We start from the raw sequence: 27909 nt of genomic DNA, 5'->3' as shown, positions 1-27909 counted from the left end.
GAAACATACCCTAAGAGTAGTTGAATTATGCAGGGGGGGGTGTAATATACTCTCTGCTGTAATTTGGTCCCTGATAGCAGATCTATGGTACAATTATGGTATATACACAGACTGTGCGTACATAGATCCATGTGGATACATACATGATACAAGTGATACATAAATGACATAATATCACTAAATATCAAATATCTACCGCCAGGAAGAAACATTCTGCATCAGGGTTATCATCTGGAATCACTTCCATGGTCATATCTTTATTGTATTTCTGGTGAAAGTAATTTTTCAGTCTTATCCCTCGCTCCGGAGTGGGAGATCTCCAGGATATTAATGGAGAAACCAGACATATGACATCAGTTGGCAGCAATAACTGCAAATGGAAAAAGGGGGACGATTATGTCATGAAATAATGTGAGGTAAAACAAACACATCGAGGAGGAAACATGGTGTTATTCATTGAGAAATCCAGACTTAGCAAAGCTGAGTTTGTCTTTATAAGTAGTGTACTGCGTACTCTAGTAAAATCATGAGTCCTTTCCCATATTCATCCCAGCACTAAAGCTGTGGTTTTCAAAAGATACGTGTTTTTGTGTAAGCCAAACTGGTGCATAAAAGATCGACTTTTCATCTCTTCTACGAACTTTGGAACGTCTTTAAAAAAAGAAAAAGAAAAGGTGGTGGTTTTAGGGGGAAGAATGAACTGGAAAGAAGTGGATTTACTATAATTTATGCCAGAAACTTGAACAATGTATAATGGAAAACTTCACCAGCTCATATCTCTCCTTAGCTACCCAATCAGTGCTAAATTTGACACATTTTAGTCAAGCTCAGTTTTTAATAAAGAAAAAAAAACTACTTCAAATACTTTAATGGAAAACACACAAAATAAAAGTGAATAAACACAATACCATGTGCACAATAAGGATATTTGCACATGGCGTCTTTTTCAGGTGTATTCCGCCTGGAATCCACTTGGAAAAAGTGCAGTAAAAGTGTTCCATAAAATGAATATATATCACAGCAATGTCAAAACAGCTGCTGTGCACATGTTCAGTCTTATGTCACTTCTTTTAACCATTTAAATGTTCAGAAATGCCTGAAGCGGTTAAATAAGTGACATGTTCATTTTCCAAGAGGCTTCCGTGAGGAAGCTGCCCACTCTTTATTCTTGAAAGTGCAGAATAAGAGATGCCAAGTGCCGCAAAACATCTCTAAGGGTATGTTTCCACGATCGGGAAACCTTCAGTAGTCGATGCGGATTGGACGCTGCGGATGCAGTGTCCAATCCGCAACGTCCAGATGTTACAGCATAGTGGAGGGGATTTTATGAATCTATCTACTGGCTAATACGGTACAAAGATATATATCTTTCCTGTACCTCAGTATATGTAAGGCTACTTTCACACTAGCGTCGGTACGGGCCCGTCGCAGTGCGTCGGGCCGACGTACCGACGCATGCTGTGAAGTAAAAGCACAACGGGGGCACAACGGTACAAAGATATATATCTTTCCTGTACCTCAGTATATGTAAGGCTACTTTCACACTAGCATCGGTACGGGCCCGTCGCAGTGCGTCGGGCTGACGTACCGACGCATGCTGTGAAGTAAAAGCACAACGGGGGCAGCGGATGCAGTTTTACAACGCATCCGCTGCCCCATTGTAAGGTCCGGGGAGGAGGGGGCGGAGTTCCGGCCGTGCATGCGCGGTCGGAAAAAGCGGACCCGACGGACAAAAAAACGTTGCAAGCAACGTTTTTTTGTCCCGACGGACTGCAAAAACACGTTGCATCTGTCGCACGACGGATGCAACGTGTGGCAACCCGTCGCAATGCGTCGCTAATGAAAGTCTATGGAGAAAAAAACGCATCCTGCAGGCAACTTTGCAGGATGCGTTTTTTCACCAAAACGACGCATTGTGACGTGCGTCGAACGACGCTAGTGTGAAAGTAGCCTAAGCCAAAACCAGGAGTGGGTGATAAATACAGAAGTGATGACGTGCTTCTGCTGTACTTTTCCTCAGATTGTTCTGGCTTACAAATACTGAGGTAAAAAAACTGAATGTGTGAACGTGGCCCTGTTCCAGGAAAGTGGATGGGATTTATAGAAATATCAGGCTATGTGCACACGTTGCGGATTCATGTGTGGATTTTTCCGCACTGTTTTTGCAAAATCCACAGGTAAAATGCACTGCGGATTACCTGAGGATTTTCTGCAATTTTTGTGAGGATTCCACCTGCGGTTTTGCAACTACGGATTCTTATTGAGGAGCAGGTGTAAACCGCTGCGGAATCCGCACAAAGAATTGACATGCTGTGGAAGATACAACTCAGCGTTTCCGCAGCATATGCACTGCGGATTTCATTTTCCATACGTTTACATGGTACTGTACAACGCACTGCGTTTTACCTGCGGATTACCCGCGGATTTCGTATGTCTTTTGTGCTGATTTCACCTGCGGTTTTACACCTGCGGATTCCTATTGAGGAGCAGGTGTAAAACGCTGTGGAATTCGCACAAAGAATTGACATGCTGCGGAAAATACAACTTAGCGTTTCCGCTCGGTATTTTCTGCACCATGGGCACAGCGGATTTGGTTTTCCATAGGTTTACATGGTACTGTAAACCTGATGGAAAACTGCGGCCAATCCGCTGCGGATCCGCAGGCAAATCTGTAACGTGTGCGCATACCCTTACACTGGAAACTGGAAATAGTCCTGTTTAGGCCATGTTCACACACTCAGTATTTGGGCAGTATATTAGGAGTGGGTGAAAAATGCAGAAGAGGTGACGTGTTTCTGTTAGGCTGGTGTATAACACTTGCAACTGCAATGCGTGAAACTCTCACGAGTCTCTCGCCTCAATACCCGGCACTGTCGCCGGCGGTTCAGACCGGAGCGTTCAGCTGCATAGAAATACATGCGGCCGCACACTCCGTTCTCGAGCGCCGGCGGCAGTGCTGGGTGTTGAGGCGAGTTTCTCGCATTGCAGTTGGAAGTGTGACACCGGCCTTCTACTTTTCCTCTGATTGTTTCACTTCTGATTTTGGTTTACAAATACTGAGGTAAAATACTGAGTGGCCTAAATGATTAATACCTGCTGTGAAAAATGTATTGTATATGGCTACGTGAGAAAAAAAAATCGTCCCACTTTTCTGGATGAAATTCTGTTTGTTTTTTTATAGTCGTGTGAACCGACAATAACAGTGCAGTCCTATGTAAAATCCCCACATGTCCTGTCCCTTGTATAGGAGGAATGTGGGCCAAATGCAGCAAACCAATTCAGGGCTAATTGTTCCATCAGTTTGGCACACAAGTGTGACATGTGGTGAGGAGGGGCGTCCATAGGTTCTGCGCCTGTTTATTTTCCCTACTATGCAGGGAAGTGTTTTCCCAGTTGCTGGATGTGTGAGGAGGAATCTGTGCTGGGGACTCCTCCTTGTAGGCCTGTGTAACTGGAGAAGAGCAGTGGGTGGGTCAGTGTGTAGGCTGGGAGAGAAGGCCATTGGAAGGTAAGAGCTGTGAGTGATGGCTGCAGTGTTGTGGACGCTAAGGAGGGAGGGTGTAATGCCTCATTGCAGAGCTGCTGCTGCCTCACAAGTTGATCTTTGCTGGAGTGTGATCTATTCTCTCTCTTTTCTTTTTTTGACTGTTCGTGCAGGGCGAGGGTGGTGGTTAAAGCCCGAGCTGGATGGATGGGTATGGGGAGAGGGGCAGGACCCACAGCCCTGGGACTCTTCAGAATCCTCACCGTCTTCTTGTGCACACTCCACACAGGTAAGGAAATCCCTGGAAAGTCTCTGAGAAGGATCTCCTCACCCTGAGAGGGGCCCCTGAATAGGAACCACATGTGCCAGCATTGTGCCTTCCTATTATTAATTTGCTAAGTTTTTAATATGTTTGCATTAGAAAAAGTTGCTAGAAACAAAGTATTAGAAAAGTTTTGCATTGCTGCAGTTTATTATGTATATATAATGTTTGTGTCCAGTAAGTGGTAACTATATAGTGGTATATTAATCGCTTTATTGATATTTTACCACCACAGATCACTAACTTAATTTCCTTTATGTCCCCGGTGAGAACGCTGCTGGGATCAGGGACATAATACTTATTTGTGGTGTCTCCCTGTTTATTATTTTTTTGAGGTAGGGCCACAGGACCTATAGATTGAGACTGGGGTAGGCATCTGTTTCCAATGAATCCCAGTGTTTTCCTGGCTTGATCCTTGCTTGCAAATTCCTGCCAACCTTGTTTTTGTTGGGGGAGGAGGGCAGACTCTACACTGGGGGTTTTGTTCCTTGCAAAGGCTCGAGTTTCTGCAGACTTAAGGTTTTTATTCACCTGGAAATGTAGCCCTGATTAAATCATTATTTAGAAGTATCAATTATATATTGTCTCCTTATTGCATCCAGAATGTGCAAATGTTTCTAGTTACCTGGCCGATAATCGCTCTGTTCTTCTGTATTAAAGTTGTGTTCTGGCCCTTTAAGAAAAGTGTCTTTTCTCGTTCAGACTGTGACACTTTTTATTGGTATGGGAAATAATTATACGCTATAAATGAACAATTATTTTAAGTTTATAATGAAATCGGTATACGTGAGTGGCCACAGATTAGTGTAATTTATTTTATAGCGTTAGGTACGTCTTATAATTCATGGACACGTTTTATTCTTTTACGGCTATGTAAAGTCCTACTTATCTGATTTTGAGAAAGCTGGGTGACAGCTAGTTGTATCTTTTGTAGTCTGTACCTATGTACAGTTCTGTGTACCAGGACAGAAAAGTTTTAATCCAGGACTGCAGAAAAGTTTTACTAGAAAACTACTAAAAAGCCCCTTAATATCTAGTGTGCCGGGTTTTTTTCCTGTGGAAGATGAATATTTGCAGTCTTGAGTCTTTGACCCTGACGGGCCGAGTAGCTGAAGATGATACATAATTGATTGAAGTGCTTTGGCGCACACCTCAGGCCTGGAGTTATTAGCTTTAGGTGACGGTCTTGCATTTCTGAAGATTTGTCCTCTTGTTTGATGAATCCCCTTTGTCCCGCAGTGAGGTTCCCATTGATTGAATATTTGGGGGGCTAAGGGTTAACTACCCCCTCCTCCTGGAATAGCAGTGTGTCTTGTATCCACAGATGAAGCACAGATGTGAAAATATTTTCTTTGCAGGCCATGTGTCTCCATTCTGCTTTTTTTTTTGGTATTTGTTACTTTGTATTATTTTGTTAAACACATGTCACTGTTTCTTTCCCATCTTTTATGTATAGATTGCAAGCTCTTGGGACCAGCCTGTGTAGTGCTCATAAGTGTGGATAGTGTGAAATGTTGATGTTATCCATAAATCCTGCTCTGTCAGATCCTTATCTGCTCCTCCTGAGGAGAAAAAGAAGTTGAAAGAAAAGGCTTGATTTTTTTTTTTTTTTTTTTTTTTGTGTGAGTGGTTGTAAGGTGGCAGTAAAATGTTGCCAACACCTGATTCTTTGTGTCCTGTATTTTACACATTGAAATTTCCATTAGGGCTTGCATATTCCATTACTGGGTTAATCCTCTGGGGTTGTCACTCCCCTGTAGGTGTAAATGAAAGGTATATTGTGACCTTCCAGCACTCTGCTATCTGTTGTTAAATCGCTGTTAGGCCAAGTTTCAGAATTGGAGATTAGGGCGTTAAGTAAATTTACATAGCAAGGACAGATCAATCAGGTCTGGGTTATCTGTCAGTATTACTAGTTCAGGTATTGCTAGAGGTCACTCACAATACATGCAGCCAGCCTGTGCCGCATACACTCCCTATGGGCATGTCCACATGTGGCAGCTTATTAGCAGGAAAAGCCAGAGGGATGGCAGGAAAATGCACAAGTTTTTTTTTTTATGCATCATTTTATTCACCCTCATTTGTTAGAAGGGTGAAGAAATGCTGCAGAGTTTAAAAAAAAAATCTAGGGTGAAAAACAATGGTGTGCATGAGATTTTTGAAGTTTGCTAGTACTGTAAAACACTGTCACAAAAAAACCTGCAAAAAATGTCACGTGAACATAAGTTCATAACCTATTGATGTCATGTCACATTTTGCTGCATTTTTTTTTTTCTTGAAGACACAAAAGAGCATAGTAGAACCAAAAACACTCAGTTTCAAAAATCACAGTAATCCGCAAGTGCTAGAAAAAGATGTAAAAACAGGGTATTTGGTTGATACCTTTTTTGCAAAAAATGTATGCTAAGCTTTTTTTTTTTACACTTTTTTGAAGTCCTACAGACTTGTTCACTGTGCAAGTAGCCCATGTGTTCCCGTTTCCATTTTTTTTTCCTTCCATATTTGTCGTGTTTGCCCCAATTTTTTAATGTCACAGATGACCACAGAGTGTTTTTACTTACGGTACATCTGTCCTTTAGAAAGTTAGGTGACCTCTTACGGTCCATATTCTGTGGAACCGAAGAAAGTTAAGGATACCCTCAAGGTGCTTGTATTTTGGTGGTCACCAAGCTGCTCCATAAATCTCTCTAGTTCTGGTCTCAACCCTATGACTTTTTGCAAAACTAGATCTCCAAGCATGAATGTTTTTCAGGAGCAGCCGACAATCACAAGTTTGGAAACTACTACTCTGTGAAGATGGCCTCACATCTGTAGTGAGGGTCCTGTTTACATTTGTCTTAAGAATCTGGAAAAACCGAATGGACATTATGGAGGGGACTCAGAACCAACTCTAGTCAATGGAGTCTATCATGCACTATTGTTCTCATTCATGTGACGGATCCGTCTTGGCATTGGCACAGTTTTTCAGGGCCAGTGACGGAACAGTAAAATAAGTGAACTTAGCCTAACCAAGGAACATCTGAAAAAAACATGGTGCCTGAGGAAGAGCCCCAAGTAGTCTCGAAAACTTGCAATTTGTTACCATCTAGTTAGCCGTTAAAAAGGTATCAACCACTGAGGACTCAATTCCAAATATTATTTTGTAAGGAAGGGAAGCCATGCACCAATATGATACCATCCAGGCTGATGGTTACCAAGAGTTTAGTTTGGAGAGGGGGGGGGTATATTACGGTCAGACCCTTCTTTCAACAAACTGCTGCATTTAGCACGATAGTTAATTGGTGGCGGCTTCACGAGTTCCAGCACCTGTGTACACGCCGCGCTGAACCAAACTAGCGCTGAACCAAACTAGATTGGCTTCCTGTGCTAACATACAGGCTGTGTATACACCTGGTCAAATAATTGGTCCTATTAACAGGCAATTATTTCAGTGAATTGTAACTGCTCTGTTGCCCCCAGCCGTACAGATGGTGCGGATCATTACACCCCTGCAGTTGCTGGGGAGGGTGACCTCATACGGTGTATATGTTAGAGATCATAATAATAAGCCTCAGAGATCAGACTATACATGGTCGCTTGTACGTGTGCATATAGTAAGAACAGGGTTCTGTTTGGCTATGTTCACACATTGCGTTTTTTATGCAAATTTTAAACTGTGTTTTACAGTACCAGCAAAAGCTGTGATTTCAGAAATCTCATGCACACATTTTTTTTATTTTGTTGCTTGTTTTTTTTTTACTGACTGATGTGTTTTTGCAAAGTACAGCATGTCACTTCTTTCTGCATTTTTTTTTTTCACCCATAGAAAGTAATGAGTAAGTGCAAAAAGTGCCTGCTGAAAAAAACCCCAACAAAACGCAGCAATTGAACATAACCTATAAGGCTATGGGTAGACTTCATCGCTTCTGTTTAGATTATGATGTCCCATGAGGATGACCTCTTATATAATATTATTATTATTTATTATTATTATTTTTAATTGTCGCAGCATACTGAAGTCCCTTTACCCCCCCTCCGCATCCCTTCAGGCTGTTATTCCTCCCATCAGAAGCTCTTTGTCTCACCTTTTGCAGGGGACACTGTTGGACATCATTGTTTTGAGCTGAAGCAAATTTCTGCAAAGAATGCCAACCTCCTCATCCACAGAAAGTGTTGGTCAGGTTTCCAAGTTTGAGGTTTTTATGCAATTTTTAAATCTAAGGCCGGGATCACACACAGCGAAATATGGCCGAGTCTCGCAGGTTAAAACCAAGTTCTGGCACCGGCACTCCGGAGCGGACCGTGCGGCTCCATGTATTGCTATGCGGCCGCACGCTCCACTCTGGAGTGCCGGTGCCAGAGCTTGGTTTTAACCTGCGAGACTCGGCCGTATCCCGCTGTAGTGTGACTCCAGCCTAAGGCTACTTTCCCACGATGCGCTTTTGATTTTGATGCTACTTATTTTTAATATACTAATATTATATGTTTTATAAGTGAATTTGGTTTATAGAAATCTCATTCCGACTTCCCACTCTGCTTTTTTTCTTTTATTTTCAACTCAACATAAAATGACCCTGCGGTGCGGGTTTGAAACCCGCAGCTTGTCAATTCTCTTGTGGGATACACTGAGTGTTATGTGCAGAATTTCCCTATAGAGTTGCATTGGCTGTGGAAATTCCACAGATAAAAAACTTGGATGCGTTTTTAGTGCATTTCCACAGCAGAAACGCATCAAACATGCATGTGGAGCGCTCCCAGACGCAAGGCCGCGGGTTACTCGGTACCGGTCCTCTGCTGGCTCAGTTCTGGGGATGTCACGGTGGCTGGACCCGGTCCGTGACCCTGCTAAGGGGCGTCCAATGAAAGGTGATACGAGTCTGTCAAGGTTTTGTGACGCCACCTGTGGTATTCGGTCAGGGTGACCGACGCTGCTTAGGGTCCACTGGGGTGATGTGATGGCAGCTAGATGGTATACCTTCCCACAGGAGAAGTATATCCCCAGGGCTTCCCAGTAGTGTAGGTGACGATGGTGTGAGGTGCAGTCAATAACGAGGACACAGGGTTGCAGTCTCTTTACCTCTTTACTGGTGACTTCAGGATCCTCAATCCAGAGCACTGTTAACAGGGCTGTCTGAGACCGGCCGGACCGAAGACACATCCAGAGTTCCCTTTGCAGGTGGAAATCGTTGCCTACCACTAGCGCCTGTGTGTTGTAGTGCTTCCCTGCGAGCATTTGGGATAGTCCTCACAACTTCTATTCTCGTTCGTTCCAGTTCTTTCTATTCTCCGTCCCCCAGGTTTGTTATGGCTAGGATGCACCCGTTTGACGGGTACGCTCGGAGCTCTTCCAGGACCCTAGAGACGCCCCTCTCCACGTGTTGCCCCCTATGTCTGCTTAGGTGATGTAAGGTAGACAGCCAACCTATAATTAACTGTCCTGCGGTATTTGAAGTAAGGCATAAAGTCAGTTACTTCCTCGGTGTTCCGGCTACGTGCCTCAGTAGGATGTTGCCGTTCTCCGGGCACGACTCCTACTGGCTCTCCTTAGTGCTTGATTTCGTTTCTCACTGTCCACAATATCCTTCGCTTTGTGTCCTTTCTAAGGTAGTGCAGACGCGGTTCCATTTCGTTCTGTTCTTGTCGCTAGGTACCTGCCAGGTTCCCACGTCTGACAGGGACCCCCTTGAATCTTCCCCCGCAACACCCCCTGCCACGGGATGTTGCCTGGACAAAACCCAGTCAGCTTCTCTCTAACTTCCTATCCAACCCCTAGTTTTACCAGTGTGAGGAGTGGCCTAATAAATAGAACCTTTTGCTCCCCCTAGTAGCCGGAGTGTGAAGTGTAATGTGTGCTGGTGATACCTGGTCAGATGAACTCCTTTAGTGCCATCAGACGTACCATCACTCCCCTTAGTGGCAGAGCGACACTACTGCAACGACCAGGTCTCTGGGGCGCTGCACATGTAATCCGCACCCATTAAAGTTTTTCCCAAAGTCAAATACCAGGAAGTATTATTTTATGCATAACACGGCAAACAGAGACAAAAACCCCAGCACTAAACAACGCATGTTAAAAAAACACACCCAAACGCAATAAAAAAAAGCAAATTAAGTAGTGCAGAAAGTCCGCAACATTAAAAAAACATACCAAAAGCTCATCGTGGGAACGTAGCTTTAAGGTGCTTTCACACTGCATTCTGTCATCCGTTTGTTGGCCCCATTGGGGCTTACATCTGAACCCTACCACAAAACAGAATTCTGGCTAATGCGCCAACGGGGTCATAGACTATAAGGCTATGTTTCCACGGGGCGTAATGTTTGCGCTTTGGACGCAGCGGATACCCCACTCCGCCCCCTGTTGTACGCTCGGTGATTCTGGATGTGTTCATTGAACACATGCGGAATCACTGCATCGTATTCATAGACTGTTATTTATCTTGTGGAGACTGAGCGTCTCTGCAAGATAAATATACATGCTGTGGTCTGGAAAGACGCGCCACATGTCCGGTTACGCAGAACCACTGGATGTGGCCCTGCACGCATAGTGGAGACGGGATTTCATAAAATCCCCCTCCACTATGCTGTAACATTTGGATGTCCAATCCGATTTGGATTGTCCAGTCCGCAGCAAATCCTGAACTAGTCCTTAACGTGGAAATTCACCCGTGTCAACAGAGCGAATGTGCTGTCGTGCATCTTTTTCGGACATATACGCCTAATGGAGGCAGACGCTCAGATGCAGTCTCCTCCTACAGTAGGCGTACACACCTGAAAATGATGCACGACAGAGCCCACCTTCGCTCTGTCCGCACTATTGTACTCTATGGCCACGATGGGGCTAACAAACGGGTGCCAGAACGCAGTGTGAAAGCACCCTTACAGCGGATTTGCAAAAACTAGAAATCTCAGTCTTTTATTTGCAGGTATCTTCAGTTTGTGATTCATTCCTGGCTTTGGGTTCAGAAACCGCATTCTAAAAGAACTTGGGCTTGATCACACACACACACATCTTTTTTTAATGCGGCTCTTTACAGTAGCAGCAAAATAAACAATTCCTAAAATCTCACATAGTGCGTTTTATTTGTTTTGTGTTTTTTGTTTTTTATTTTGTAGACAGTATATCTGTGAAAGAAAAAATATTAAAGTAACCTATCAAACTTGCCGATTTCAAATTAATGGGTCTGTGAAAAATTACCAGAATCTGGGTGTATTCCGAATGCTGTCTGTGTATTACTGTTTAATGGGTAAGAGAAGCTTGGTAATGTTGTCTGCATACAAGTAAGAAATAGCGCTCTGAAACGGGTACATGGACCAAAATGGACGAAAAATAGTATTTATTTCCCTGATTGGGAGGTGGGGATTTTTTTTTTTTTTTCTCTCTCTATGCATTTAGCCTATAAATTTGGCCCCATATACAGCCTATATGTGCAGTATATACCGACCACTCCTGATAGTGGTGGTGGTGTCTACTGTCTTAATGTCCAGATGTTTTTTTTCATATCCAATTAATTGCATCCACACACGTGTATAGAAATTGTCCGACCAGTATGTCTTGTGCTGGATGGAGTTTACCAATACACGTGGTGGAGGTTGTGGGCCTAGCTGAGTGTGAAGCCCTATTATCTTTTGGCTTTTAGGAACATGGTGACAGCTTTGGGAAGCAGGTTTCTTTATCTGTAGATAAGTGTGTCAGGCAGGATTTGTACAAGCATTATTCAAGGCCTGCATGATGATTTACTAGGTGAGAATAACAAGCTGTTAAAAGGCCGCTTTCTCTCCTACAACTCTTCAGATTCCATGTTTGCTGTAGTTTGAGCCCTTTAATAGGATGCCATCTCATGGGATAAAGTTGGCAATGAATGTAACTGGTGTAGTTTGTTTGACATACCTCCGTTCTTTGCAGTCCAGCTCTCTGCGATGATGATAATGCTTAGTTGGTGTTTTGATTTTTCCTTTGCAGAGATTCTGGGACAGGATACCGGTAAGATGATATTGCTCACAATAGAGCTGTTAGGCTCGCAGAAGCTCGGGCTCCGGTTACTTGGATTGAGCGCTGTTTTACAAGAGATTATTTTATTTTTTTAAAGCTATTGTCGCACAAGATATTTTACAGCGATGTCAGCCTGATCCATTCCATGTGGCCACTTTTCAGCATCTCATCTTATTTTCTGCAGTTATTTTGTGATCACAGAAATAAAACATTTTATATCCATTATAAAAGTACATCTCCAATAAGGCCTCATGCAGACATCCGTTTTTCACGTGTGCAATGATTTTCATGGATAGAACACGTACCCATTATAGTCTATGGGGCAGGTCACGGGTCTTAAGTGTTGTGTTTTTTTTTTTTTTGTTTTTTTTTTTGTGGACAAAGTGAGCCACTAAAAAATCACGACAACATCAGTGTTCTTCTTGTGTGTTGTCCATGATTAATATTACAGTGGGTAGGAGAAGCTTTCTTTCTTTTTAATTAATTTTTTTTTTATATCAGTGACACTGCTGAAACTCAGATCCAAAACTCACTGGAACAACTACCGGTATTTGTATTTTTCCATACAAGAAAAATCACAAAGGTCTGAATGAGGCCTTAAACTAAGAAATCTTTAAAGGAGCACCTAGTTATTTCCTGCCAACCCCTTTTAATGGCAATTACTTGTATGTGTCGGGAGTGCAGGAATCTACTCGCTAGTCGTCGTCTTCTACAGTTGTCAGTGGCGCTCCAGACTGCTCTGTCTTCACGTGACCGACTTGTGACCTGTAAAATCACATATTGTCGGCTGTATGGAGCAGGAGTATCTCTTTAAATTGTTGTAATGCCACTCTGAGATTCAGAACAAGGCTGGTAAAGCTCTGGTCCGAGTCTCATAGACTAGCGTTGAGAAAGTACACATCGCTCCACACACAGCAGAGACTGTGTGACCCGACAGGTTATAAATGCTGCCATGTAAAGCCCGAGCGGACTGAAAATGGCAGCAGAAAGCTACAGGCGTGTGTAAGGATTGCAGTAATATGTTCCTCATTTGTGCACAAAACAAAAATCACGAGCAGTCCATTAAATACAAGTCCCATGGTTCTGATACTCCCCTTTTCGTGGACTGTCAGCTCAAAATGGCTGTTGAAACAAAGTACAGGCATTTGGTGCATCATGGCATGGCCAAACATTTAAGTGCACCATCCCACCTACTTGTTTTCCCTCTATCTCCACCACCTCTTCTCTGGGTTCATAAAGATGAAGATAGATGGAAAGCAATCGAGAAGGAGCACTTAAATGTTTGGCCCGCCATGATGCACCGAGCGCCTATACTTGGTTTCAACAGTCATTTTGTGCTGACAGTCCCTTTCACCAAAAGCTTTACCTTCTGACTCCATTCACATGCATGCTCAGGTAGGCCAAGTGTGCATGTGTTCTCAGTAGATAGAGGGGAATAAGCTACTGCCTGTTACTCGATGGCATCTTATCTACCATGACACCAAAGAGTTGGGCATGTTGGGATTCTGAGTGCCTGGTATTTTTTTCTTCTCGAATTATACTGAGCGAATGTTAGCTGAAAATCTTATATACAGATGGTTGGTCCTGACAAAATTGCATGTTTAGCCAAATTTTGTGTGGCTCCCTTTTTTAGTGGTGATGTAAACCTACAGGAGAAAGAGATACTAGAGATTGGCGAGAGATGTAGATCGGAGTATGGCAAATGATTTGGTGTAATGTACAGGTCTACTATATGTGATACTTCGGATTTATATTGGGCACTGCGGTACAAACACGTGAATAAAATAATAAGACTGCGTGGTCGAGGTGATTGCGGGTGTTTATATTTTTGGGATTTTTCTTTTCACTCGTTGGCTCCGAAGTTTATATGTAACTGACATAAATCAGATGAACATAGTCATAGCTCTACTTATATGAGTTTTATATAGTTTTTATGAGGAGCAAACTATTTTCCTTGGCAGTTTACTCTTTTTGAAAGTAGATGTGATCATCCAGATGTTTAATGCCCAGCTACATGAATAGAGGCATAGAACAAATCCTGCTATTTACCATATGTATTAATTGGGCTTCAACCTACAGGTCTCAGAAGATTTCCTGTTGTGAAGGCTTTGCATAAAAGAGGCTCTTTCTCTTTAAGAGTGCACAGCTTTTTTTTCCCTCCTGCCTCTGCCCATCCCCCGCCTGTGTAACTGAAACCTGATCTAATCCCTTTGCACATGGGGTAATTTATTGGCCTGTTGGGCTTTTCTTGATGGCAAATTGCATTGTCTTTCTTCTTCAGTTGGAGCTTTAGTGAAGCTGCCACATTCCACAGGCTCTATTCTCAGCTGATCTTTCACACCCCTCTGAGTACAGGCAAATACGTTTTATTGGGCGGCTTTGTTATGCAAACAAGACAATAATAATCAGGCCATTATTCTGCAAGATTGCTTGACTAGCAGTTCAAAGGAGGTCACTGGAAGGACCCCGAGCTCACAAACAAGTTCTCCCAACTCTTGCCTGTCTACAAGTTCTTGACTTCATTATACTGTGCAGTAATATAGTCCTCCCTACAGTAAGAAATCTCATAATATTTCACACTAGCACAAAAATAGCTATATGCCCATAGAGGCATTCCTGGTCTTCGCTCCCTTTCTGGGCAACCAATAAACAATTGTGTTCAGAAGTGATTTTCAGGACATAGAAATGCAAATCCTTTTATTGAGATGGTGATTATTGAGGCTATTGATCAGCTTAGCACCTTACTTGTGGGGGAGGAAAAGCTTTGGTAACTAAATTTCAACTAGTTGTGAATTTGGTTTTGGCTGAAACTCCATTGGACATTTACAATCAGTGTCAGACTGGGGTGCCCAGGGCCCATCAGATACATTGACTCTGGTGACCCACTGTGCAACGCCATCCAAATATTACCTTACCCTCATCCTCAAATGTAACAGTGCTTCTATATAATAATATTATTATTATTATTATTATTAAACTTGGCAGTTAGTTACATAAATGAAGAGATGCTGTCTGGATTTAGCGAATCAAGTGTAAGGTGCCAACTGCTGCTCATATAGAGAGATGGGGGGCCACAGCTTTCTATAGGGACCCCCGAGAGATTCCCTCATTCTCTAGTGAACCAGTCCGAACCTGATTGCAATGCAATACAAGTGGATTGCATGAGATAAGTACAATGTGATTTTGTGACATCACATTGCAGAAAAAAAAAATAAATAAAAAATTGTATAAAAAATTAAGTAGAGGGGGGGAACTTAAAATTACATTAAATCACAACTCTGTGTATCTTTGACACCCCCTTATAGATTGAAATCGCATCCATTTTCTAATATTCACAAATATATATATATATATATATATATATATATATATATATATATATATATATATATATATATATATATATATTTTTTTTTTTTTGGGGGGGGGGGGGGGGTTTCTTTATACACAAGTCCTCAATCAGTGTCCCATGCAAACGAACATATTGGGTTAGATTTACACTAAGCAAATTGTTTGCGTTGGACATCCAATCCCAAAAAGGGGCTCTGATTGCGAGTAGCGGCATATTGGTTCGTGCATAGAGAACAGTTTCCAGTACTACTGAGCACAGGCACCATTACATAGGCCACCTGTCCCATGACACTTTCCATCATTGTTCTACATGTGTGATGTGAACAATCCAATTAAAGCAGCTGATTTCTTACCGGACTCGGCAGATGAGTGATTGCCTGGACTTCTAAGATATTACAACCTTCCACTTTTAGAGCCAGCAATTCTCATGTAAACTAACAGATATCTAATTTTATTATCTCTGCGCAGCCTCCAATTGATCAGGTCGTTAAATTATTAAAACATGCATGCATCTTTTATAATGGCCTAGAAATATACTGGTCTGTGTCAGCGCTGGCAGCCAGTCGGCATGGAGTGAAGTAATACTCATGAACAATTTTCCACACTACTGTACCATTACTAGTAAACATTTATATAGCGCCATTTATTCCATGGCGTTTTACATGTGAATAGGGGGCAAATATAGACAAGTACATTAAACATGAGCAAAAAAACAAGGCACACAGGTACATAAGGAGGGAGGACCCTGCCCGTGACGGCTCAGTCTGCAGGGGATGGGTGAAGGTAGACTATGAAAGGTTTTTTTTTTTTTTTTTTTTTGTAAGGGAACTAACGGAATTAGGCTTTACTATTTTAGAGCATGACTGAAAGTTGTTTCTGTTGAAAATTGTGTATATGAACCTTCTACCTTTTTTTTTTTTTTTTTTTAATTATTTTAATCAATAAGGAAATGCACAGTAGACGAGGAAAAAAAAGCAAAGAAAATCCCAAATGCAACTTAAAAAAAAAAATAATGCAGTGTGTTAAAGTTTCTTCCCATGTTTCCTCCTACATTATGTTAAAAAAAAATAAACTAGGATCTCAATAAATTGAGGATTAATGGGCTGAATCATATATTGGATGCAAGAGTCAACAGAAGGAAAAAACAGAATATTCTGAACACAAGCTATTCGTTCTTTCCCTGATCATGTATATTTAGTAGACTTTCTGAGATCTTTGCAGCCGGGGACATTAAAGAAGGTCACAAGTGAAGAATGATGCTATTGTCAATTAGTTTACTGAAAAGAACCCCATTTCTGAGGCCACTAGACATGGTTGCACTTTCTTTTTGCCCCTTTTCTTGGAGAAGAATCTTTTTAGTGTTGTTCATTTCGATCAGCTAATTTTTCAATCTTCTGGTTGGTCTGTTGAAAGATCTGGCAGCTGAAGGCCAAGATATGTTGGCACGTTGTCGTTATTTTTTTTTTCCCCCTCTGTGTCAAAACCAAGTAAATAAAGTTCTATGGGTGCGGATGCCAACAATACCAACATCCCCTGCCAGGCATGAGTCACACAGAAAGGTTTTGTGATCTCTCCAGGTTTTAAACAACTGTGCCATTGAGCGAATGTCTCGTACTGAAATCTGCATCTCGTATGAGGCGGCTCACTGGGTTTCGGAGTTCGTTCTAAGGTATACACAGCCTAATTTTAGGGAACGCAAGTTCTATTGCACTCCTTCAACTTTTTATGGCGTCTGATGAAGGCACAACACAGACGATAAAACTGGTGAAGGTTTATAATAATGTTGATCCCTAGGTACAAATCCATGACTTAATGGTAAAAAAAAATAATCAGTCAAAGTATTTCTGTAATTCTTAGCATAAATTGTGCAAATATTCTCATAAAATATGTATTGAAGAATATCAAAGGCGGTTGCTAATGTTCTATAAGCCCATGTGAACATGGTGAGAATATATCCTCCATGTAGACCTTGTTTTTGACTCCATCATTGAGAGAACCTGTCATCAGATGTGAAGAGTGGCCAGTTTTTTCTTTATTTTACTTCGTATGCTCCAGATTATTCTGTTTTGTTTTTTTTTTTTTACCAAGGTGGGGGTATTCACTGGGTAATACAGAGCAGCAGAAATACACCTCCCTTTTGTTAAAAACCATAAAGATTGGCACTAAATAAAAAGGTTTATATATCTGGTACCTTATGGCTAATACTCGGGGGTTGGGGAGCAGTAGGGATAAAACAGTCTACTTTTGACCTGGTGATGAGTCCTCTTTAATGGGAGTCTTCAGGCAAAAACAAATGTATAGAAATCTGCTTTAGATAGTAAGTTCTACAACTTGTTGGTGAACTATTTATTTTATTAGCTAAGCCAACCCCCTTCCCAGTCTCTGGGTTATAGAAGGGGTCTGTTATGGCTTTTTACATGTCCATGTATCTGGTACCTTGGCACATCCAGTCGCTTCATTTCTGAAGTCAACAGTTTATTAAATGTGTCCCAACTTATAATAAATTGATCAGTATCTGTCCTACAGAGATGACCTGTTGTCTGTTTTCATTCTATTTTTCTCTTTTTATCCATTTTACTTTTGTTAGTTATGGCTGATGTTTAAGATTTAGCTTTGTTGAGGAAGTGACTGAGTTATTATTGATGGCCAGAATAGGAATTAAGAAGACACTGGATAGTTATATATGGCTGACGCCGCCTTTACAGCTACATGAGTTCAGCCCTGAGTTATTGCTTCGTTTCTATACACTGTATTGACTGTATGACTTTTGTGTTTGCTCCTTGGGTGAGGTGGAGAGATGCCAGGGACTTGTATGGCTGTGAAGAGAGGCAAGTGCTTATCCAGGACTGGACACAAGTGCCTGCTAGGAGTTGTAGGTCATTATCTCTTCTTTATTGTACCGTATCATGTGAGCTCCCTCCGTCAGTCATCAGGCTTGATCTGCTGAATATTCTATCAGTTCACAGTGTGTTAGTTGGGTTTATTTTTTGGCAAGAACATAGCCATTCATTCACTAGCTGCAAGACAGATAGACACGTCACTGCTGCGTTCAGACGTATGCTATTACTGCCTGCATCCAGTATGTGCTCTTGAATACTGGGGATGTTTGGGAAGGGAGGTGGGAGGAAATGAGACTCTAACAGCCTCACCTGGGAACACAGCTGTCCTGCATCGCCTCAGGGTTGTATTTCACAGCTCAGCCCAAGCACAAGTTAATACACTGTACACATAGCATTTTCCACAAAACTTTCTTATTGATTTCCACCCCCCTATACTTAGCAGGGAATTGAATTGGCTACAGATCAATAAGAGTTTGCGTCTTGAGACCGCTACCGATCATGCGCTATACCCTCAAGAAGCGCGCACTCGGCTCTGCCGGGGCCGGAGGGGGCGCACTCGCCTCTGCCGGGGCCGGAGGGGGCGCACTCGTCTCTGCCGGGGCCGGAGGGGGCGCACTCGCCTCTGCCGGGGCCGGAGGGGGCGCACTCGCCTCTGCCGGGGCCGGAGGGGGCGCACTCGCCTCTGCCGGGGCCGGAGGGGGCGCACTCGCCTCTGCCGGGGCCGGAGCGTGCACACAGCCTACATTTCTATTGAATACGTAATCCAAGGTGTGAGTTCCTGTCAGCAGAGGTACCCACTTCTGGAGTGGTATGGGGGCGTCTAGTACATGATTAATGGGGGTCTTAGGACCCGAGACCCCATCCATCTAAAGTCAGTTCAATTGCCTGCTAAATATGAAAGATCCACAAAAAAACTTTAGTTACCAATTAGTATTCTCTGTTGATTTAGAAATTCTATTTCCAGCCAATGTAGCAATTAACCAATTAGCTTTTGTTGATGAAGTGAAAAATTCTAGCTATCGCATTAATACAGCACTAGAAGAGCAATTCGTTTTGTTCCATAGATTATGGCATTCCCTTGAACACCTACAACTTTTAGCATTTTACTTTTAGTTACTTGTTTATGCTCTCGCTTATTTTGCTATGATAGCACCAGTTCTCTCCTCTTCATCGATTTATGGTTGTTCTAAAACAGGCTCTTTCTATTCTCTACAGTAATGTGGTCTTTCCCATTATGTGTATGTATGTATATAATTCGCATACACCAAATAAGATTGATATTGGTCTGATTGGACCAAAAAATTAGAATGTGAGAGCTTCATCTATATGCGCAATTTAAGATTAGTGCACACAAATAAGTTGATGGGCGCTTGTCTACGGTCCCATTCACACATGATGACAAAACTGCATAGAGACAGAACAAGCGTTAATACAGCGCTGTCTGCATCACATCCCTTGTTATAGGATTGTATAGGGCAATGTGTTGCCATATTGGCTGTCAAACCAGTGCTGATCACCAACATGTTTAAACTGTCCTATGATTGACAGTGAGTGTTTGGATGAATGCTCATTTGCTGATTATCGGTCTGTGAAAATGGGCCTTTAGTAAAGCAACAATTTTATCAAGGTCGTAAAACTGTAGTGACAAGTATTAATGATTTTACACAAGTCACACTAAAGTGCGGTTCTCACAGTGTGATTTTTGAATGCACCATCTTTATGAAGAAATGTGACTGTCCGTAATCCAGTCAGGAATGGAACAGTTCTTTTCTTTTATACTTTTCATCTGGTTGGGCTCTCAAGTTTTAGGTATTTTAAAAAAAAAAAAAAAAAACAGACCTGCACAAAATTGATTTTTCAGCTTCATCTCTTGCTCTTGAGACGTCTCGCAGGCTTTTCATTGAGTAATATATTGCAGAACTCCAGAGAGCCCCAGCTCCGCTCCCCCATCCCCCTCCTTTTCACAAGTATGTATCTCATAAACATCTGTATCTCATAAACATCAAATAAATTGTGGTTGCTGTGTGGGTGTGGGGACTGGTGTCAGGATTAGTGAAGCACTTCCAGCTTGGACTGTGTTTTACCGCCTGCTATGTGATAGCCGCTCACTTTCATGCTCCACTTGTACTTTGTTTCAGTCCAGTGTAAACCACATTTTTTTGTTTTTCTGTAGCCAGCACATTAAGCTGTTCAATATTACTACAGGACTGCAAATATGGTGCATTTACTTAGAAGTTACTAGGAAAAAAAACCTACTGAAGAACACTTGTAAATATTAACATTGAGTGGCCGTTCATAAACAGTGGAGGTAGATTGTTCCCAATAGTCAGGAGATTGTCCAAACAGCTAGGAGCTAGTGACGTCAAGGAAATATGAGGCACCTTGCACCTCGTATGTGAATTATGGTGCGTCTGTCACGTTCCTGAGCAGTGTCAGTGGTGACACTTTTGTCTGTCGTGTAAATGTGTTTTATAGATGTCAAAGTGCGGTGGTTAGTCCTGGCTTTCGAGAGCCTAAGTTTTTATAAATGGTTAATCGTTTTAAAAATACTCTAGATAAAATGTAGTAAACGCTATAATTGCAATATGAATTCACTTCTTTTTTATTCTTTATTTTCCAGCTTTCAGCTCATCCTGTCGAATTCTGAAGTGCAACTCTGAATTTTGGTCAACCACCTCAAACTCCCACCACGCAGGAGCTGAAGACTCTGTGGAATTTTGCACGGCACTGCGAACCTATGCTCATTGCACCCGTCGTACGGCTCGCTTCTGTCGAGGAGATTTGGCTTACCATTCAGCTGTCCATGGCATTGATGACCTCATGAGTCAACACAACTGCTCCAAAGATGGCCCCACTTCCCAGCCACGTGTGCGTACCCCACCACCATGGGACAGCCAGGAAAGGTCCGACAGCCCAGAGATTTGTCATTATGAGAAGAATTTTCATCGGCACTCTGCAACCCCTAATTACACCCATTGTGGTCTGTTTGGGGATCCCCATCTTAGGACGTTTACTGACACTTTCCAAACCTGCAAAATACAAGGGGCATGGCCTCTCATAGACAATAATTACTTGAATGTACAAGTTACCAACACTCCAGTACATCCAGGATCAACTGCAACGGCTACCAGCAAGGTAAATGGAGGGTTTATATTGATATGATCACTAGATTAGCCTTTAAGGATTAACTGTAAAGGCATGAGCATTTTTTTTTTTATTTAGTTCCAAAGACGTTGTTGCCACTGAGAATTTTGGCAAGCCCCGTATTCTGCCAGCAATAAAGACCGCCATAGTCTTTAGACTAAAGTTGGCCAACAGTCTGTGTATGAGTGCCTCCCTGTTTCCTCTCGCAACAGATGATGTCTAATGAGCAGAGGGCCAGGCCTGTTTAAATTCATTTGCCAATTATTTTGATCTCTGAGAGATAAGCCACTGTTAGGGTACCGTCACACTATACCATTTCGATTGCTACGACAGTACGATTCGTGACGTTCCAGCGATATCGTTACGATATTGCTGTGTCTGACACGCAGCAGCGATCAGAGATCCTGCTGAGAATCGTACGTCGTAGCAGATCGTTTAGAACTTTCTTTCATCGCTGGATCTCCCGCTGTCATCGCTAGATCGGTGTGTGTGTGTGTGACACCGATCTAGCGATGCGATCCAGCGATGCGTTCGCTTGTAACCAGGGTAAACATCGGGTTACTAAGCGCAGGGCCGCGCTTAGTAACCCGATGTTTACCCTGGTTACAATCGTAAAACTAAAAAAAAACAAACAGCACATACTTACATTTTGGTGTCCGTCAGGTCCCTTGCCGTCTGCTTCCCGCACTGTGACTGCCGGCCGTAAAGTGAAAGCAGAGCACAGCGGCTGTGCTTTCACTTTCACTTTACGGACGGCAGTCAGTGAGTGCGGGAAGCAGACGGCAAGGGACCTGACGGACACCAGAATGTAAGTATGTGCTGTTTGTTTTTTTTTAGTTTTACGCTTGTAACCAGGGTAAACATTGGGTTACTAAGCGCGGTCCTGCGCTTAGTTACCCGATGTTTACCCTGGTTACCCAGGGACCTCGGCATCGTTGGTCGCTGGAGAGCTATCTGTGTGACAGCTCCCCAGCGACCACACTACGATTTACCTACGATCACGGCCAGGTCATATCGCTGGTCGTGATCGTAGGTAAATCGTATAGTGTGACGTTACCCTTAGACAGCGGCTCTCATAGAAAACAAAGGAGCATTTTGCTGATCCCAGAATTCCTGTGTATGTGGAGAGTCAGGACAAATGGCTGTGCATCAACCCATTGTTGGGCTGACAGTTATCCAATGTATATGGAAGCCTTTAATTTTCCTAGTACAGTGTCTCCTTTTATGTTACATAGTCCTAGTTATATATTTATTGACTGTCTTTATAATCGTCAGAGGAAAATATTTGTTTTAATTGTGGTTGTTACTGTCTATATATGATCTATTTACATGGAGGATGGGGCAGTTATTATAATAGCGGGCAACAAGAACACGAACACACAACCAAAGCTAGTATTATTGATTGCAACCTCTGTAAGTCAAAATAGTGGGGTAGAAACTAATGTATGGGTGCAAACAAAAGTCCAGTAATCAATCAGTGGGCCCACTAAATATTATGACCCTGCAACAACCCTCAAATAGGGCATGCGTGAGGGCCTGCAGCGTGAGGGCCTGCAGTGACATAACAAGGGGAGAGATGCATTTTTTTTTTGTCAACTTTCATTTAATACTGATGGCAAATTTGCAATTGGTAGCTGCAATTTGAAGTGGTTACCTGCTCCGGACAATTCCATTTTAATTCTACTCCATACATATTAAAGTTTTCCAGTTTAAAAGGACATGTCTGCAGTCAACTTGCACACTGTCACGATTCAGCAATCTGAAGTCACACTGTGCTCCCTGTCATGATTCCCCTGTGTTCCCCTTGTGGATGGTCCCGAATGTTTGCACCCTTGCGGGTCACATTCTGACTAGACTTGATGTCATCGGTTGAAAGTCTAGTCAGCATGTGACTGCCCACCTGCACTGGGAATACAGGGTAATCTTAACATTGCCAAATGCGCACAATCTGGAATCACAGAGTGCAGACTTTTCTTCTTAGTAAGGACAACAACTATAAGTTAGTTATGCCTATCTAACATCTAATGTGTATGAAGACCTTCGATTTCTCCTGTGATGCATTACGTCGGGGAACTGAAGTATGGGGCCATTTGATTTTAAATGCTCCCTTTTCCTCAATGATTACTTTTTAACACAGGGTGTTCTGCTGTCAGGATTACAAGTGTTCAATTGTCCAGACGTGCACATGCAAAATAAAGCATTACACATTGAAAGATCTTCCATAATTCATATGCTATGTATAACAGTTCCTGTAGAATAAGTGTTTCTAAAGCAGGCAGCTCCTTCTAATATTCAGATCCACGTTTTACAGTTTGGAATGGGGAACAGTTTGGAACAATTTTGCAAAAAAAAAAAAAATCTCAAAAAATCAGTAATGAGAAAATGGTAAAATAAGGATGAACACTTTATTTTGAGCAGACATTTTACAATTCCATAAAGATAGCTGTCACTTTTTGTACATTTCTCATATAATTTTGAATCTTGTACTCATTATTCAGGAACTTGTGAAACTCGTTAGATGTTTCTAAGATAGACATCTGTCCCAATAGGTGGAAGCCTGTAGATGCTTGTAGGAAAATGCAGATTGTAATAAATCATTCAGCCTTCATATCTGTCAAGGCAAGATTTTGAATATTCATATCCTAAACTGCTTTAAACCATATTCTTTTCCCAATGATTACTGGTTGGCTGTGTAAAACCCTATAGATGGAAGAATCCTCCAGACATTTTATACTTCAATTACATTTTCATTATCATTCCATACATATCTAAGACGTTGATCTGCTTAAATTGAAGAAGCGCAATATTTCTCCTACATTTTATATTTCTATTCTATTTTGTCTCTTCAGATTACAATAATCTTTAAGAATTTCCAGGAGTGTGTGGACCAGAAGGTTTACCAGGCTGAAATGGATGAGCTTCCAGCTGCTTTTGTAGATGGCTCTAAGAATGGTGGTGACAAGAGTGGAGCAAACAGCTTGAAAATCATAGAAAAAGTGTCTGGGCAACACATAGAAATACAAGCCAAATATATCGGTACCACAATAGTGGTGCGGCAAGTTGGCCGCTACCTGACCTTTGCAGTGCGCATGCCCGAGGAGGTGGTGAATGCAGTGGAGGACAAAGAAAATCAAGGACTGTACCTTTGCCTCCAGGGTTGTCCTCAGAACCAGCAAATTGACTTTCGAACCTTCCATTCTCAAACCCCAGATACTGGCTCTAAGAAACATGGGACTGGATCAAGTGGCTCCTCATTCACCCCTCAAATGGCAGGAGCCAAATGCAAAGAAAAGCTGCCCGTTGAGGACCTCTACTTTCAGTCCTGTGTCTTTGACCTCCTTACGACAGGGGATGTGAATTTCACTCTAGCTGCTTATTATGCCTTTGAGGATGTGAAGTTATTACACTCCAACAAGGACAAACTACATTTGTATGAAAGGACCACAGATTTGTCATCTGGAAGTGCAGCTTCTCCATCCAGCCTGGGGATGGCCATGCTCCTTGTGGCTTTTGTGTGTGTTTCAGTGTGGCTGTAATGTTGTGTTTACTGTGTAAATGAGTTGTAGTGAGGTGGTTGAAGAGGTGCAGGCTCAATTACCCAAGATGCATTTGTTTCTGTGAAAGCACAATGTGTGACACTGCTATATTGACCTCCTGTGTTTGATCAAGTACAACCGTCACAGATCCCGGGCTTTTGGAATCGCCATTTCTTCTATGGGTTTGTTCTAGCCAAGCTATGCCAAAGCCTACAAAGAATGCAAAGGTCACCGAAGAAATGTGTCTCTCAGCAAAGGAGGTATCTCGCATTGCTGTAAGACAGGTGTTCAACCCTTTGGGATATGAGCTGAATTAAGACATATTTAACCTTTTCTTGGGCATCTCTTTGATGCCAGATAATTATGGCGCACAAGTGTTGGCTGTCTATCAAATCTGCCTAGTGGAGCTAATGTGAACCATACCTCATCTATAGAAGTCACAGAGAGAAGACTTTCCTCTAGCTAACCTGGTACTGCAGATATCATGGTGGCTGTGAAGTGTAGTGTTTTGTGAACGTGGCTTTTGTGATTCATCATAGGCTGTAAGTGCATGATCAATTTAATGATGCTCGCTGGTATCAGAGACTGTCCATGACCATTGTGTATGTGGACATGAAGCAATAAGCTTTCCCATATTCACAACGCCTTCATAGTTGTGCTGCGTACAACCAAACTAGGCTTGAAACATGCAGGTACCAAGCAGAATTTTGTGTGGCTAATGCAAAATGAAAAGTCAAGACCTTGAAAACTGGGATCTTAACAGATGTGTTAATACGGTGCATTTTACTATGTCAGATCTCGCTGTTAAGGGAGCACTTTTATGAGTGTGTTGGTCAAGGTACATGTTGCTTCCCTTTTAGCTACAGATGCATCCAGATAAGAGTTGGTAGAAATGACATGGGAGGTAATTCAGAGAGCCTCTGGAATAGGATTCAGAATGCTCATGTTGCTGTGGTGCCACTTCTCGTGGCAGGTTTTATTGGGCTATAAATGCTAGGGGATGTGTAGAAGAGCTTGGTCTTTAGACCGGTGATCATAGTACAGGCTGTTTACTGGTATGACACTGATTACTGGAGCAGATGTATAGTGTACATATAAACCTTTAGGCGTCCGATGTAAAGCAAAATAATGCAACTTGTGTTGGACATAATTTATCTCGTCTGTAAAATGTGGAACTTTTGTAGTTTTGTTGTGTTTTTTTAAATTGTCACTGTAAATAGGATATCTGTAATGTGTTCCAGTGTACTAGATGTGGTAACTACTTTTCATGTCATTAAATAGACTTCTAACTGACCCTAATGTGCCACGGACATCTGAGGCACACATGGGTACATTTTTTAGCTTTGTTTAAATACTTGCACATACTTTTTTTCCCAGCAGAGGTGGCCTTTTTTGGTCCCACCAGTTTTCAGTAATTCTATTCACATAGAAACCAGCACTGGAGATGTTCTTTAGTTGCCCCTCATGTGTGTCTCATAAATTGTTAGTAAGGCTTGTTTCACATGTCTGTCTTTGGGTTGGAATTCCCGGCCCAACCGCAATTTGTTCTTTCCTTAGCTGTCTCGTAGACATGTGACGTTCATCGAATGTGCGTGATTATCTTTGGCATATCCTTGTTCTCCGAAACTGTCACCATTTCTTTAATGAATAGTTACAAATTTGCAAAGGAATCCATAAAATGGTTGCCCCTCCAAAATTACCAATGTTTCCACATCTTTTTTCCTCCATAAATACTAAGTGCAAAATGAGTTAATGGCACCAACTCCCTTTTCTATCGGAATCGATAGTTTGTTTTGTTTTTGTTTTAAGCAACCTTTTTAACTGAATATGAAACCCATCTGGGCCCTCCAATTCAAGTAGTGAACATATAGATATTTATTCACAAATCCACTGTGAAATAGCCATTCAGATGGCCTTCATTGTACAGTGTCTTTATGAACTTGTAACTATGGGCTAGTCCTGGATTGTATGCTTTGCAGGTAACTGTTGGCGCTTAGGAAGGCAACAACTTAGCTTGCATTGATATATCAGCATTGTGAGGATTTATAATGGACTTAAAGGAATGTGCCATCAGAAAATGATATATTGTTAACTTAGTTTTCAAATAAAAATGTGGGATATGTAAAAAAAAAAAAAAAAGAATTATATAAAACAAAATCCAGTCTGTATCAAAAATAAAAAAAAACTACAATTTTATCGCTGGCCTTTTGGGCTTTTTTAGACTTTGACTTCCTTTTGTTTCAGGAAACAACAAATGTACATTTCAACTATGGTCAGGCCTCCAACTCTATCTTTTATACTAAAACCTCTCATGAGCATGTGCAAATGTAATTGTGAAAGGAGCGGGCAGCAGGGTCAACTGTGACATAACACAGATACCATCAATGACAGAAGGTTATCAGCTGTGTATAGAGGTTACGTGTCCTCATAATTCTGCCTCTGCTGATGAGGAACTTTGCTGAAATCTTTCTGAAAGGACTGGAAGTAAGAGTCTAAAAAAGCCTAGTGGCCAGTATAAAAATTGCATTTTTTTAAGATTAAAGATCAATTATGTAGAAAAAAATACTGTAATACAAACTTGATTTCAATATTTGGTCATTTTCTGATAACTTCCCTTTAGAGCATAGGATTGTTAGACATTGGCTGTCCAGATCTTGTAAAGCTAAAACTTGCATTTCTTTCAGTGCAGTTGGTTATGCCATAGCAATACACCTATATTAGACATTTTTGGTTCCCGAAACTTTTTTCCATGTTTCTTTATGAACTCCAGGAATCCCAATGGTTGACTTGCTCCATCATCCTTATTCATACATTGGGTTCAGTCAATGACAACGTCTACCACAATTCTTGTTCATTTGTCCTACCGAGTGCTAGTAGTTAATGTGATGCGACCTGTATCCCAGCAAGCATGTTGCAAGGTGTGTGTGAATGTATGTAGTTTGCTGAATATTACTTACCCATAGGGTTTCCATTGACTTGCCTGCTTTGCAGTTCACACCACTGTCATTATAGGGTTAATAATAGACTGGTAAATCAATGTTCCGAAAAAAGTTACGCACTTTATTCTGATTTGGCTTATCAAGTTTACAGTCTAAAATTTGCCAAGATCGACCTGACAGATGTAGAAATCGCACAATGGCAAAAGGGAAAACGTGATGAAAACATTGTTCTTAGATATTCTCATTGACTCATGTAGATACTGTAAATTATTTATTGAAAATGCAAGTAAAGGTTTTTAACATTACGCCTGGTTTTTCTCTTTC

General features: G+C 41.8%; 1 protein-coding gene across 1 annotated transcript in view; it reads left to right on the top strand.

Annotated features, from left to right (window-relative positions):
• The window catches only part of RGMA (repulsive guidance molecule BMP co-receptor a), a 67370-nt gene extending 39480 nt beyond the window's left edge, over nt 1-27890 (top strand). Inside the window, exons 2-4 of the mRNA XM_069766268.1 lie at nt 3658-3773; nt 20587-21101; nt 23960-27890. Of these exons, the coding sequence (XP_069622369.1) occupies nt 3658-3773; nt 20587-21101; nt 23960-24646 (1318 nt within the window). The 3' untranslated portion in view covers nt 24647-27890. The remainder of the gene's footprint in view (nt 1-3657; nt 3774-20586; nt 21102-23959) is intronic.
• The last annotated feature ends 19 nt before the right edge of the window (nt 27891-27909 follow it).

Source organism: Ranitomeya imitator, chromosome 4, assembly GCF_032444005.1.
Source record: "Ranitomeya imitator isolate aRanImi1 chromosome 4, aRanImi1.pri, whole genome shotgun sequence".
In the NCBI taxonomy this organism is placed as follows: domain Eukaryota; kingdom Metazoa; phylum Chordata; class Amphibia; order Anura; family Dendrobatidae; genus Ranitomeya; species Ranitomeya imitator.
This window is presented reverse-complemented; position numbering and strand designations above follow the sequence as displayed.